The sequence below is a fragment of the Palaemon carinicauda genome, chromosome 26, assembly GCF_036898095.1.
Source record: "Palaemon carinicauda isolate YSFRI2023 chromosome 26, ASM3689809v2, whole genome shotgun sequence".
Classification (NCBI taxonomy): Eukaryota; Metazoa; Arthropoda; class Malacostraca; order Decapoda; family Palaemonidae; genus Palaemon; species Palaemon carinicauda.
The window spans coordinates 97732913-97747912 of record NC_090750.1 but is presented as its reverse complement, the minus strand read 5'-3'; the positions used below and the strand labels follow the sequence as shown (position 1 = coordinate 97747912).

The window sequence follows — 15000 nt, the reverse complement described above, 5'->3', positions numbered from 1 at the left end:
AGACATGTATAACCAGCTTGTAAGGCTAGTTCCACTCTTATAGGTTTAGGTAATGTATGTAAATTTCATAAGACTTTCATCATTGATTTAACTGTATTTTCAATCAATTCAGTACATGTAAATTTACGTTATTTTTAAGATTAACTTTTTATTTAAAGTTTTTTGTTACGGAGTCTTGTGTAATCTCGTTTAGGAATACTGTATGACCAACACGATTAATGAGCATGAGGGATTACCTCATCTTCATGTTTCCACATGGTTAGAAAGTAGGCTACATGAAAATTCTTGAATTAGATTTACTCTTTTTTTTTTTTATTGTCACGAGGGTAGTTGGCCGGAGTTAGCTGAGAGAGGGTTGCAACCTTACTCCGCTAAGGTTGACAACCTTACTCCGCTAAGGTTGGCAACCTTACTCCGCTAAGGTTGGCAACCTTACTCCGCTAAGGTTGGCAACCTTACTCCGCTAAGGTTGGCAACCTTACTCCGCTAAGGTTGGCAACCTTACTCCGCTAAGGTTGGCAACCTTACTCCGCTAAGGTTGGCAACCTTACTCCGCTAAGGTTGGCAACCTTACTCCGCTAAGGTTGGCAACCTTACTCCGCTAAGGTTGGCAACCTTACTCCGCTAAGGTTGGCTACCTTATTTCGTTAGACCATTCCCCCACGCTACGAGAATGATATAGTAGAATATTCTAGACTAATTAAGTCAATATACAGTATATAGCCTCCAGGAATTCATAAGCAGCAGAAGAGATCCAGCTTATTCCTTTATAAGAGCCAATGTCAGCCAGCCCTCTCGTCTCAAGTGCGAATAGTGCTTTACTGTCAAACATTAGTGATTTTTATCCAACATATATCGTGTATAGTGTTGTTCAAGCGTGGGTGAAATTTTGGGATGCTAATTCAAGTGTAGTGTTGATATAAGTTCTTTTAACATCAATTTTTGTATCTGGCCCTGTGAGATTTAGGTTATTGTGAAGTGCTTTTAAAGAATTTTGCTTAAACCATTCTGTAACATTATGCGAGCCAAAAGACGTAAGTGTAACAGTTATATATATCTAAATTTCATTAGTATTTAATCATTATAGAGTGCTAAAGTGTTATTTCTTTTCATTCATTGTCAAAATTAAATATTTTTTATTAATTAATTTCCAGTGAAAAATGAAACAAGTGATTGTGTATCTTTTTTTTGCACTGTCTTTCTTTTATCTTAGTCTAAGGTTTAGTGCACATTTAATTGTTTGAGTGATTTACTTTTGAAGTTAATTCTTGTAAATTGCTGTTGTAACTTTTATAGAATATATTTATTTTTGTAAAGTGTGTAATTTTTAAATCGCCAATATTTTTTCTCAGGGCTTTGCTCGTATTCCCTGACTAAGGACCAACGTAAGAGGTTGGTTTAGAATAGTTCACATAAATAATCACCCAGTTTTGTTTTGACTAACGTAAGAAACCTTTGGATATTCAGTATTCATATATCGCTGTTTGGGAGTTGCGTACTATACTTTTCAAGTGTAACAGACTTATGTAATATAATCAGGTGAGTTTTGGAGCTCTGGTATACCATGTATAGAAAAATTTTTCATTAATTCTAATACAGTTGTGTAAGATGTTGTTGTCTTTACTGGAATTACTTCTGGCCACTTACTGCAAGCATATACGAGTTTTAAAAAACAAATAACCTAAGAAAGGACCTACAAAATCTATGTGCACTCTTTGCCATGGATACCTGGGTAATTCCCATGGTTGCATTCTAGCAAATTGAGGATTGTTCTTTTGCATAACACAATTAATACAATTTCTTACAAACAATTCAATATCTCTATCTACACCTGGTCATCAGACAAAAGTCCTTGCAGTAAACTTTGATCTGACCATACTTTGGGCATCAGCATGTATTTCAGACAAAACCTTATTCCTCAGTGAACTGGGAAGGATTACTCTTGACCTTTTCATTATTCAACCTTGTGCCATGCTCAATTCACTCCATATTTATTTATAGGGTTTACAATTTGCACCATTTTCACGCAAGTCCCTACCTGTCATTAAACTCTCTAAAACCTTACTAAGTATTGGGTCTTTCTTGGTACTGTGTGCAATATATTTGGTTGTAATGGGTACATCATATACTGAAACTAGCAATATACTGTCACCATACTCTTCTGCAGTACCCATCTTTGATGTAAGACAATATTCTATATCCTAATGATATGTGGCTAACGTAATTGCCCAACGCTGTCGTCTTGCAGCTACCAACGAAGGTAAATTTGTTTTTGGACCCAATCTTGCTAATAGAGGTTTGTGATCTGTAACAAGTGTGATTGTAATTCTTTAACATTTTCTGGTACCTTCATTGATATCACGGCTTTAATTTTCTCCTTAGTCTTGTGAATACCTTAGCCATTAATTGCAAAACCTAAGTATTCCACTGAATCAGTTTCTAAAATACATTTGCTCTTATTAACTCTAATATTATGCTCCTTCAATTTCTTCAAAACTGCCCGTAATCTTTCACTATGTTCTCTTTCATCTTTACCAGAGACTATGAAAATAAATACTCCTTGCATTCCTGAAAAAATTTTATCCATAGTTTGTTACCATATAGCTGGACTACTTGCTACTTCATAACGCAATCTCTTTGGCCTATACAAACCTACGAATGTCTTTACTGTGCACAGTTCTTGTGAATTTTCCTCCATGGGCAGCTGTTGAAATGCTTGTCTGAGATCTAACTTAGAAAATACAGTACATCCTGACATAATTGTAAACATGTCTTTCGGAATTGGTCATGGATGTTGAGCTACCTGAAGCTGTGGATTCAATGTTACCTTGTAATCTACACATAACCTAACCTGCCCGTTTTCCTTCACAACAGGAACTAATGGTGTAGCCCAATCTGAGTATATAACTTTTTCCCAAGAACCTTCACTTTCTAACCATTTGATTTTTGTTTCAACTGCACTTTTAAATGTATATGGTACTGGTCTTGGAGCAAAAAATCTAGGAGTACTATCTGATTTTAAAACTAAAATTGCCTTTGCGTACTTTACTGCACAAACTTTATCTTCAAATACGTCTTGAAACTCTGATAGAATATTATCCACAGACACTTCATTCTTGTGTTCATTTTGTGTACCTGTAACCTTCAAAATACTAGGCCAATCTAATTTCAAATACTGTAACCAATCCAAACCTAGTAAAGTTTGTCCTTTACCTTCAACTACCGTTAATGGCATTCTATCTAACTTCTGATCTTGATACTGTACTTCTACATTTGAAGCATACATTACTTGAATATCAAAACCATTATAACCTTTCAAAACTCTATTTGTACCTTCTAATAACAAATTAGGAATGGTTTTAGCATTTTTCTCAGACTTAATTGATACATTAGCTGCTGTGTCAACTTACATTACAAATGGCTTACCATTTATAATCGCTTCTACCAATATGTGTTTCTTTGCACCTTTGTTGACAGAACTAATACAAAACGCAAAATCAGTTTCTGGCCTATCCTAATTAACATGAACATTTTCCGAATTTTTTTTTTGGCCTATAGTAGGAACTGCTGCATTTATTTTCTTTGCGTACTGTTTAAGAAATCTACAAACATTTGAAAAATGGCCCATCTTTCTACAATTTTGGCATGTTTGTCCTGCAGCAGGGCATTTCCTTGCTTTGTATGCAAGATGATCAGTTTTACCAAACCTATAACATTTTGGGTTTTCCTGTTGCTTTTGCGTATAGGTCTGATTCTGATATTTGTGAGCATTAGAGTTCGGCAATTTCTTATGACTAGGCTTTGACCCATTCTTTCTCTGATTCTCATTGTCTTTCAACTTTGAGCCTATCTTGCTAATTTTAGGATTTTCCATTCTATTGCTTGTAGAATTACCTATTATATTACATTGCCTATTTGATGTTTCTAAAGCTCTGCCTATAATCAATACCTTCTCTAGTGTTAAATCTTCATCTTGCCGTAATTTCTTTTCTTAGCTCTTGTGATGTGCAATAACTTTATCTATGATAATGTTTTCTAACTCTAGAAATTCACATGAGACAGCTAAATTTTTAAGTCTAGTCACAAATGCATCTAGATTCTCGTGGTCTTTCTGATATGCCTGAGCTGTAAATTGATACCTTTCAAAAAATTTATTGACCTGAGGGGCAAAATGTGTGGTGAGATCCTTAATCGCAGCTTTACTAGTGTCATCGGTAGGTTGTAGTATCTTAAACACTTCCCGAACCTCTTTACCGGCTGTGTGCAGTAGTAACGTCTTCTGTGCATCTTTCATACTACCTAAAGGTTCTATATAAATCTTAAATTCCTCACACCACTGTTGCCATCATGTTGCAACAGAATTGGGTTCTGCAACAATGCTGAACTTCTCAGGATGTTTGATGTCCAAAAGCATTTTGACTTCTTACCTGAATTAAGTTAGGCAAATGAAATCTTCAAAATTAACTAGAAGTTAATTCTAACGTAATTTCTATGTTAATTGCACCTTTTGTGTGTTTGTGCAACCAACTTTAGCAGTTTTACTCTTTTTTGTTTTATGTAAACTATCATTGGCTAATGGTGAAGTTTTACCACCTAATGCCTACTGGTAACAAATTTCAATCCTACCTTACTTGGTCGTAACAAATAAATATATATGTAGGATGTTGGCTTCTTCCTTGAAATTGAGCTTGAATGTAGAAATGTGTTGTGGCGTTCCTCTGGTTTGCTGCCTTCCTGCAGCATGGGGTTACAGCTAGTTGCCTTCCTACTGCACGGGGTTACATCTAGTTGCCTTCCTGCTGCATGGGGTTACATCTAGTTGCCTTCCTGCTGCATGGGATTACATCTTCTGGTTGGCTATTCTTCTGCTGCTGCTTTTCTGCATGGGTTTCGTCTTGACTGTCATCGCCAAATATGTAATGTTTGGCCTACATCACACTTACTTGATATCAGCTGACTCACTGGGAATGATAATAGTTAATTTGTTGAGAATGTTCCTATCCCAGCATCTTTGCCCACTTGTCTTCTGGGTAGATGGGATATAATCAGACTTTTCTTATTAAAATATGTTAAATTTCGCCCAGGCTTACATCTATGATCTTTTACTACAAACTTGTAACTCTCGAGTAAGAATATGCAAACAAAACTCTTACACAACAATACAAAAATAACAAATGGGCATCACTCTTTAAAAGATCGTATTCTACTGCAATACAAAAGTAAGAAGAATCACATCCTAACATAAGGACAAATTGATTAATGGTTAAATCCTTCATAATATACGCTACTACACTTATAAACTATGTTGGAACACGTTTTATTAATGCAATACTGTGCAACATTACTCGTAATACCTGTAGCGCATAAAGTATTACCGTACAAAATACATAACAAAAGAAAGAATGAATAAAATGTTAAAAAAGTATATAAATTATTTTTTAGGGGCAAGAAATCGAAATAATGTGTAAATTGTTTATGTAGATGGTTTTTGTTTATATAAAAATGTAACCATACTGTAAATATTGTGACTGTAAGAGATGTCATATAACGTTTTAAATAAAAAGATAAAATAAGAAACCACCTCAGGTTCTCGTCAATATCATTGGCATCATCTAAAACATTTAGAACTATGGCATGCACAGTATAGCGATTGTCATGCACGTTAGAGAGTATTTGCTTTATATAATTTGCACATTGTAATAAGGATATACTTTTTGACTGCAAAATATTTGCCACAGGTTTCAGCAATAAACTTAGTCTTAGCACAGTGCAGCTGAAAAGCAGCAATACGGACAAAATGTTCCTTAAGTATGAAAATACTTCAGAATTATTTGGAAGCAACGTGTCTCACAAAAAGATGTAATGTTTGGATTTATTAAAAAGGTTCATTATATCCTTTGCTGTTAAAACTGTAACTATTTCTAGAACAGTGTTCAAATAATTGGCAACTAGATTTAGTGTATGGTTTGCAAAATGAAAGAATAAAGTTTTTGTATATTTCTCTCTTGAAATCTGATTATCAATTACTGATATATAGCAAAAAAATAATTTACAAAATTATATAACCAACAATTTAGGATTAAAGATTATTTTTTTTTTCATTCCAGAATGCAATGGCAGACCACTTCTCCTGACTCCGGGGAACAGCACAGGCAATCTAGCCTTCCCTGAAGTCAATTGGGATCCTATCACAGGCATATGGCAAGGTTACCAGTTTTACCCGACAGCCGTCAAGTGCACCTGGATTCTCAGAGCGCCTCCTTCCCATGTGCTGTTTGCAGCATTTCTGTACTTTGATACTGAGGAGGACTATGATTTTGTGACGGTGAGTGCACATGTTTCTCAGCATACTAGATTATACCAGAAAGTTCCGTTATAGTTTTGTAATATGGACGTCATCATTATTGTAACTCTTGATATAATGTACTTTGTACCTGTTTTTTTGTGTTTTGACGCAGTAGTAATCGATGACAGGTTTTGTGTACCTGTTTTGTTGTGATTTGACGCAGTTGTAATCGATGACAGGTTTTGTGTACCTGTTTTGTTGTGATTTGACGCAGTTGTAATCGATGACAGGTTTTGTGTACCTGTTTTGTTGTGTTTTGACGCAGTTGTAATCGATGACAGGTTTTGTGTACCTGTTTTGTTGTGATTTGACGCAGTTGTAATCGATGACAGGTTTTGTGTACCTGTTTTGTTGTGATTTGACGCAGTTGTAATCGATGACAGGTTTTGTGTACCTGTTTTGTTGTGTTTTGACGCAGTTGTAATCGATGACAGGTTTTGTGTACCTGTTTTGTTGTGATTTGACGCAGTTGTAATCGATGACAGGTTTTGTGTACCTGTTTTGTTGTGTTTTGACGCAGTTGTAATCGATGACAGGTTTTTTAATGTAATCATAATTATTTGTTTTCTTGCCTAAGTTGTTGGTGGCCAATATCCTTGTCTACATTAGTTTGAACTCTGTCTTTGAGCTTTAATATTATCATGCTTAATCCGTCTAAAGTGCGTTCTGTGTTAAGTTTCGAGAAGCAGATTGAAAGGACATTATCTCCAGCGAAATTTACAGATCTCTTGCAAATGATTCTCTTCAACGTTCTTTTTCTTCTACTTCACCTCTTAAATTTCTCACTCTCCATCCATCACTATCGCTGAGAAGTCACTTATTCCAAATAGTCCTTCCTCTAATTTCATGTGCGTTTTAACTCTCCTCCTCAGAAAGGTGAACTTATGTCTCAATGCCCCATTCCTTCAACCGCTGAGTTGGGTTGGGTAAGCTCTTGATATGGGTAGGGGATGTACTGTACATCAAAACATATGTCTATGCCAGAAAGAATTCATATCTTAGATACTTAAAGGCTTAAAGGTTGCTCATGAATGGCAGAGGCAAGGGACAGTAATATGTGGACAATGCCCTAGAGACTGACCATATATGATTAGCGCCCAAGCCCCCTCTCCACCCAAGCTAGGACAAGGGAGGGCCAGGCAATGGCTGCTGATGACTCAACAGATAGACCTATAGGGTCCCCTAAACTCCCCAACCTTAGCTCTCAAGGATGGTAAAGTTGCAGACACTGAAGGTACTAACGAGTCTGACCGGGACTCGAACCCCTGTCTGGAAAATACCAAGCAGAGACGTTACCAATCAGGCCACAACAACCTTATAGCACTGTAAATTTGACTACATAAGTGTTCAAATGATACAGTATACGTTGTCACAAATAACTTTGAAAATCAAACAATCAAATCACCTTTCAACTACTTCAAAACCTCTTTCAAATTTGACCGAAAAAAATGGAATTAGAGATCTAAGAACTTCAATACAAGTTTAAGATTAAGGTGTCATTTGAGGAGGAAATCTCCTTTAAATAGAATTAGTGCATGGTGCAAATTATGGGGTACGAAGTTGAATCCTAACAAAACTCAAAGTATGATTGTAAGTAGGTCAAGGACGGTGGTTCCTCAACATCCGGATCTCAGTATTGATAATGTTTCTTTAAATATGTATGACTCTTTCAAAATTTTAGGTGTGATTCTCGACAGTAAATTTACTTTTGAGAAACATATAAGGTCTGTGTCTTCTTCAATTTCACAAAAAATAGGCTTATTGAGAAAGTCTTTCAAGATTTTCGGTGATCAATCTATTCTGAAGAAGTGTTTTAATTCTTTCATTCTACCTTGTTTTGAGTATCGTTCTCCTGTCTGGTCTCCAGCTGCTGATTCTCATCTTAATTTGTTGGACAGAAACTTACGGTCTATTAAATTTCTTATTCCTGATCTAGATATTAATCTCTGGCACCGTCGTTCAATTAGTTCATTATGTATGTTGCATAAGATTTTTCACAACTCTGACCATCCTTTACATTCAGATCTCCCTGGACAATTCTATCCTGTTCGTAATACTAGGCAGGCAGTTAATTCTAATAGCCAGGCCTTCTCCATCACGAGGCTCAATACTACGCAGTACTCTAGAAGTTTTATTCCAGCTGTGACCAAGTTGTGGAATGATCTTCCTAATCGGGTGGTTGAATCAGTAGAACTTCAAAAGTTCAAAGTTGGAGCAAATGCTTTTTTGTTGACCAGGCGGACATAGTCTTTATAGTTTATTTATGACATATTTGTTTTTGATGTTGTTGATAGTTTATTATATGACATGTCTGTTTTGACGTTGTTTCTTATTTTAGAATGATTTATTGTTAATTTGTTCTCTTCATTTATTTATTTTTCCTTATTTCCTTTCCTCACTGGGCTATTTTTCCCTGTTGGAGCCCCTGGGCTTATAGCATCTTGCTTTTCCAACTAGGGTTGTAGCTTGGATAGTAATAATAATAATAATAATAATTATATCCGTTGAAACGACTTTTGGTTACAGGAAACAAGGTAGTTTAATCATGGAAGTTAGTAAGAGATACAGTCATTCAGAATTGGAGAGCTTATTAGCACTTCTTATGTTCTTCAAGAAACAAAAATAAAGCAACCAATACCATCGACGTCCGATTTTATAATAACAACTTATTCTTAATAATAAGAACACCAAATAAATCAACAATTTTTTTTTTTTTTTTTTAATCTTATGGCTATGCACAAAGTCGCTCCAATATCAAATACACATTACAATCTTCAACCCCAAATCCAAAAACTCTTGCCAAACTTCTGGAGTTTGCGATCTGACAAGCAGCTTGTCATATTGTCTCAGAGCCCACAATTATTTAACTTGGTAAGCAATTAAAATTAAACTTTACCGTGCAAAGTTTGAACGCCAGAATGACTACCATTCGAACCTTACTTCATTCTAAGCTTCCAATTTTCTAAGACTTTGGTATTCATAATTTCAATGAGATTAACTGAAGTTGGATAGTCGGTTTTTCTTCTATTCCAGATATTAATTACTTTGGTAAAATACTTTTTCTGAAAAACTTTCCCCCTTTAAAATTGAATTTGTTTTCGGCTAGATTGTGTTTGCATTTCTCTCTCTCTCTCTCTCTCTCTCTCTCTCTCTCTCTCTCTCTCTCTCTCTCTCTCTCTCTCTATCACTGACGTTTCCCTTGAAGAAAATTTTTCCACTTTATTAACTGGTACAATACATTCAAGTTAATGTTCAGGGGAAACTGAAGCGTCTTCCGAAGAGAGAGAGAGAGAGAGAGAGAGAGAGAGAGAGAGAGAGAGAGAGAGAGAGAGAGAGACTGACTCATTGAAAGGAAAGACCGTGAGATATAAGTTAGAGAAAAGAAGGGACAGTGGCTGGTGCCACTTTAATCTTGTTTGATGGGATGAGCTGAAACTCTTGGGTAAGTTAAGTGTTACCCCCTAGTTACTTTTCAGGTTTCCACAAAAGAAAGTAATTTCATTCTAATTCACCTAGTTTAAACGAAATAAATAATGAAGTAAAATTCTGGAATAACGCTTATGATAACTATAAAATTACTGTTATCGGAATACTGGAATGTCGTTGTTACAGTTAACGCCAGTAGAAATACCTAATGGATTTCCAAGGTTAACTCATTTTGATAAAAATATGTCATCTTAGAAAAGCTATATTTCATTGCATAAGTCATAAGTTTGTAACCTTTGTAACTAAAGCATCAAGTGATTTGAAAACATGAAATATTTTTATCATATCTTTTTCTCAAACATTCCCATAAATGTAACCTTATGTACGGAGTTCTCTTTTAGTACATCGCATGTAGAACATCAAGTATTGTGTATGGGTGTGGAGTAAAACCAAATATGTGTTCATACACACACACACACACACACTAAAATTAATGCATGGTGCAAATCATGGAGCATGAAATTGAATCCAAACAAAACTCAAAGTATGATTTTAAGTATGTCGATGACAGTTGCTTATCAACATCCAGATCTCAGCATTGATAACGCTGAAAATGTAGGCCTGAAAATGAATATGAGTAAAGCTCTGATAATACAATAAATAAGGGTTATGGACTAACCTCTGGAAATTGTTGATGAATATGCCTACTTAAGACAGACAGTAAGTGTTACCCCAGGAAGAGACCGAAATTGAAAAAAAGACAAGTATGGGATTGAGAGATTTTTGCTAAACAAAATGACATTATGAAGAGTACCGTGTCAGTATTTAATCAGATGGTCCTACCCCTGTTAACTTGAGCATCAGAAACTTGGGGCCTTACTAATGCCTTAGAGCATAAGCTAGTTACAACTCAAAGAGCTATGGAAAGGATAATGATGGAAATTACACTGAAATACAAACATAGAGCTACATACACGCGAGAGCAAACTAAAGTAGAGGATATTCTTAAAAAAAAAAAAAAAAGATTTTACATGGGCAGGACATTTATTAAGAATGGCACATAACAGGTGGATATAACTGAATACTAGGATGGTTCCCTAGAAATTGCAAAAGAAGCAGGGTAAGGAAGAAACGAGGATGGATTGACGAACTATGAACATTTGTTTGTATAAACTGTCATAAACGACCATAAACACACGTAGTTGAAAGGGCATGTCTGAGGCCTTTGTCCTGTAATGGGCTAGTTAGGGCTGATGATGATTATATATATATATATATATATATATATATATATATATATATATATATAATCTAAGCCCTTTTTCATTCCGTTTTCATAAGCCACTTTCCATTCTCATTCACTCTTGAAATTCCATACTTAAGAATAGCTTCATCTTTTTGCATTTTGATTACCATTACATATTTTCCAAATCCAGCCAGATTCTGTCGAAAGAGTATATACTCTTAACGCTTGTTATTTCCCATTCTTTGACAAAGCAAATTCACTATTACAAGTTTTACTCCTACAGCAATCAGAGTTCTCGAACCAACGTATTTTACTTCGTCACCCATTCCCAGAGTATCCAGGATATATATGAACTAAAGAACCATATATTCATTTCTATTTAGAATGCATTACCCTATTTCATATTTTGTAGGAATAAGAAAACCCGGCCATAATAAAAATGTATCTATACTAATATGCACTGCAAGTTTTATGCCTAAGCGCTTATACAAGAAAATTACATGTGTAAATATGTACATTTTGTACATACTAGATAGCCTCATATTCATAACTATGTATAGAAATATATGTAATTAAAACCCCCATATTAAAAGCTAGTAGGCTTTTGTGAGAAAGAGATGAATATAACGCTCCAAACGATTCTGTCTTTTATGCCAGGATTCATTAAGGGAACCGAGGCGGAAATAAAAAACATATGGAAAGCTGTCAATTTTAGACAGAACAAATAATGCTTTTAGATTGAAATACACAAAGTAATTTCCCATACAATCTCACAGAGTTTTTTTAAAATCATCTCTTTATCAGTATAGAAGTTCACACCATTCCACGGTGTTGCTTCAAAATTTGTGAACTGATTATATATATATATATATATATATATACATATATATATATATATATGTATATATATAGGCTATATATATATATATATATGCATATATATATATATATGTATATATATATATATATATATATATATATTTATATATATATATATATATATATATATATTTATATATATGCATATATATATATATGTATATATATATGTATATATATATATATGCATATATATATGTATATATATATATATATATATATATATATATAGAGAGAGAGAGAGAGAGAGAGAGAGAGAGAGAGAGAGAGAGAGAGAGAGAGAGAGAGAGATGGAAATAAGAATGTTTGTTACCTTCAACTCTCATCAAGGAAAATTCTCAATCAACTGGATGATAAAAAAAAAAAATTAATATGTAATGAATCATTTATACTTTTCAGTAGTCAAAGAATTCTTTAAACACTTGTAACAATTTTTTACGAATATTATTGAAATAAAGAGAAGTGTGTTATACTCTCTTAATCAAGTGTTACAATTACCTACTTTTAAGAAAGGGACATATTATATCTTATCAACAAATAATTTTTAATTTTATATGATAAAAAAACATTTATATTGTACTTTGTAAAAGATAAGTATCCTCTTTTGAATAATTAAATATAAACATTTGCTTAGTCTACAAAGAAGAATATAAAAAAAACAACAGATAAAAGGCCATATTTTAAATGCGTAAGAGAGAGAGAGAGAGAGAGAGAGAGAGAGAGAGAGAGAGAGAGAGAGAGAGAGAGAGAGAGAGACAACGCAACATTATTATTATTATTATTATTATTATTATTAGCTAATCTACAACCATAATTGGAAAAGCAAGATTTTTTAAGCTCAAGGGCTCCAACCAAGGAAAATAGCCCAGTGAGGGAAGGAAATAAGGCAATAGTATGACAGTCATTTGCTTTAAGCACAGGAGAAATTTTCAAATCTACAACAAGTATTGCATATTTATGGGTGGCTAACCATTTGTGTTCCGACGTTATACCAGTAATAGACTTTTATGGTGAAATTCTGGGCTATTTTTTTTATTTCAACTATAAACTCACTGAGCAACTACTCTTAGGTAGGTATGGTTATTTTAAGTCAAATATGATCTGTTACTTTTCCAAAGATAATAAGCCGCCTGTTTTCTTTTCTAAAAATGCATATGAGAGATAATAGAAATTAATCAATAGCATTGCACTGTGTTTATGAAACAAGTGCGGTACGTGGCTCATACCCCGAAAATGACATACATGTGAAGTAAGGGTGCCTGCTTTAGACAGGCAAACTGTAGATGGGTCATCTTGCAGGAGATACACAGGTTTTAGGCGATCAATGGAGAGCCAGTATTCTTTGACACGAATGTTAGTTAAGAAAGCCTTCGGTGTGCGACGGATCACGATGAAATGGCCCATGTAAGTGGGTGTTATTATTATTATTACTTGCTAAGCTACAGCCCTAGTTAGAAAAGCAGGATGCTATAAGCCCAGGGGCTCCAACAGGAAAAATAGCTCAGTGAGGAAAAGAAAAAAGAAAAACAAAATATTTTAAGAATAACAATAAATATCTCCTATAAAAAACTATAAACACTCTAACAAAACAAGGGGAAGAGAAATAAGTTAGGAGAGAGTGGGCGAGTGTTCCCTCAAGCAAGAGAACTCTAACCCAAGACAGTGGAAGACCATGGTACAGAGGTTGTGGCACTACCCAAGACTAGAGAACAATGGTTTGATTTTAGTGTCCTTCTCCTAGAAGAGCTGCTTACCATATCTAAAGAGTGGCTTGCTAGTGTCGTTGCCAGGAAGATGTTTGTTGCCACATATAAATCTTTCAGTATTTGTTGCTTCGCTGCGGGCTTGTGATCTTGCCCCATGGCGTAAATTTTCCCATAATGTGACATAGGCGTTGGAGATTGTTGAGGAGATTGCACGGAAAATATTCAGAAGAGACTACCAGTGGGTCGCCATGCACCATTACAGTTGCCGAGGCATCCAGGGCCTCCTTAGGAGTGGTTCTTAATCCCAGAAGGACCCAGGGACGCTGAGTAAACCAGTTGGATTTATTGCAGCGGAACATCAAGGCTGCTTTGAGGGGGCAATGAAAACGTTCAACCATTCGGTTGGCTGCATTGTTGTGCAGTCTCCTTCAACAATTCTTTTGGGGATATATAAAGGAAACTACAAGTTATCATTTAAGAGTGGCTACACTTCTGATATCATGGTTAGTGAAGGCTTAGTCCTTTGATATATACTGATCATTAGTCTTACTTTTTTTTCTTTTCTTAGATATATTCATAAACCTTTCTAGTCCCCTCAGCCTTTCCCCAAGGCTTAGGAAAGAATCATAGGCTGCTACTATCTCGGCTAAAAATCCTGTGTCGGGCCTATCTTCCATGATCCCCAAAATCTCTGAGCTTTTGGTCAGAGGTGAGGGAGATGTGTGAGAACAATATACTGGAAGTTATAGACAGTTGCTCTCTAGCTTCTGCAGTTGGATTTTCTTGTTGGAAAGATTAACACAAGGTTGGAGCCCAGTCATAAACCTCTCCCAATTAGATGAGTTCATTTGGTAGGCTCTCTTTATCAGATGAACACCACTTTTCAAACTGTATTCCATTAGAACCTCATGAAGCCCCTTTGCTTCATTTACAAAAGGATTGCCTGCCAGCTCAAAATGCTGTGCTTTAGACTTTAGGCAGCCACCAGGTGTTCATTCAAGGGTTCATGCTAATATCAGCTGTCTATGTGGCATGTGTCTTCTGAAATATCTTTATGTAAAGCTAGCATCCACACAGATGTAGATGCTCCAAGATTGTTGGTACCTCCTTGTATTTGCTGAAATCTAGGGATTATGGTAAAATGTAAAAGGTCATATTTCTAACTAAAGAGGCACACTACATGGGTTTACTGATAAATAAGACAGAAGCAAGAATCTTTCTCTTGGATTTCTGTGTCAGGAAGCTCATAGGGGTGACTGTAATTCTTTTCTCATCAGAAAAAGACTGTCCCAATTATAGCTAGTGGTTCTCTGTGACCCGTCATCATTAAAGAAATTTTTATCTCATTAGCACTACCAACCATGCTCGCTGTGAGCTTGCCTTGCATTAATGAAATT

The 15000-nt window shown here is 35.2% G+C and overlaps 1 protein-coding gene across 1 annotated transcript in view; it reads left to right on the top strand.

Moving 5' to 3' along the window:
* The window catches only part of LOC137620081 (uncharacterized), a 489014-nt gene that overhangs the window by 122238 nt on the left and 351776 nt on the right, over positions 1-15000 (top strand). The window contains exon 3 of the mRNA XM_068350356.1: positions 6108-6325. Within this exon, the coding sequence (XP_068206457.1) occupies positions 6108-6325 (218 nt within the window). The remainder of the gene's footprint in view (positions 1-6107; positions 6326-15000) is intronic.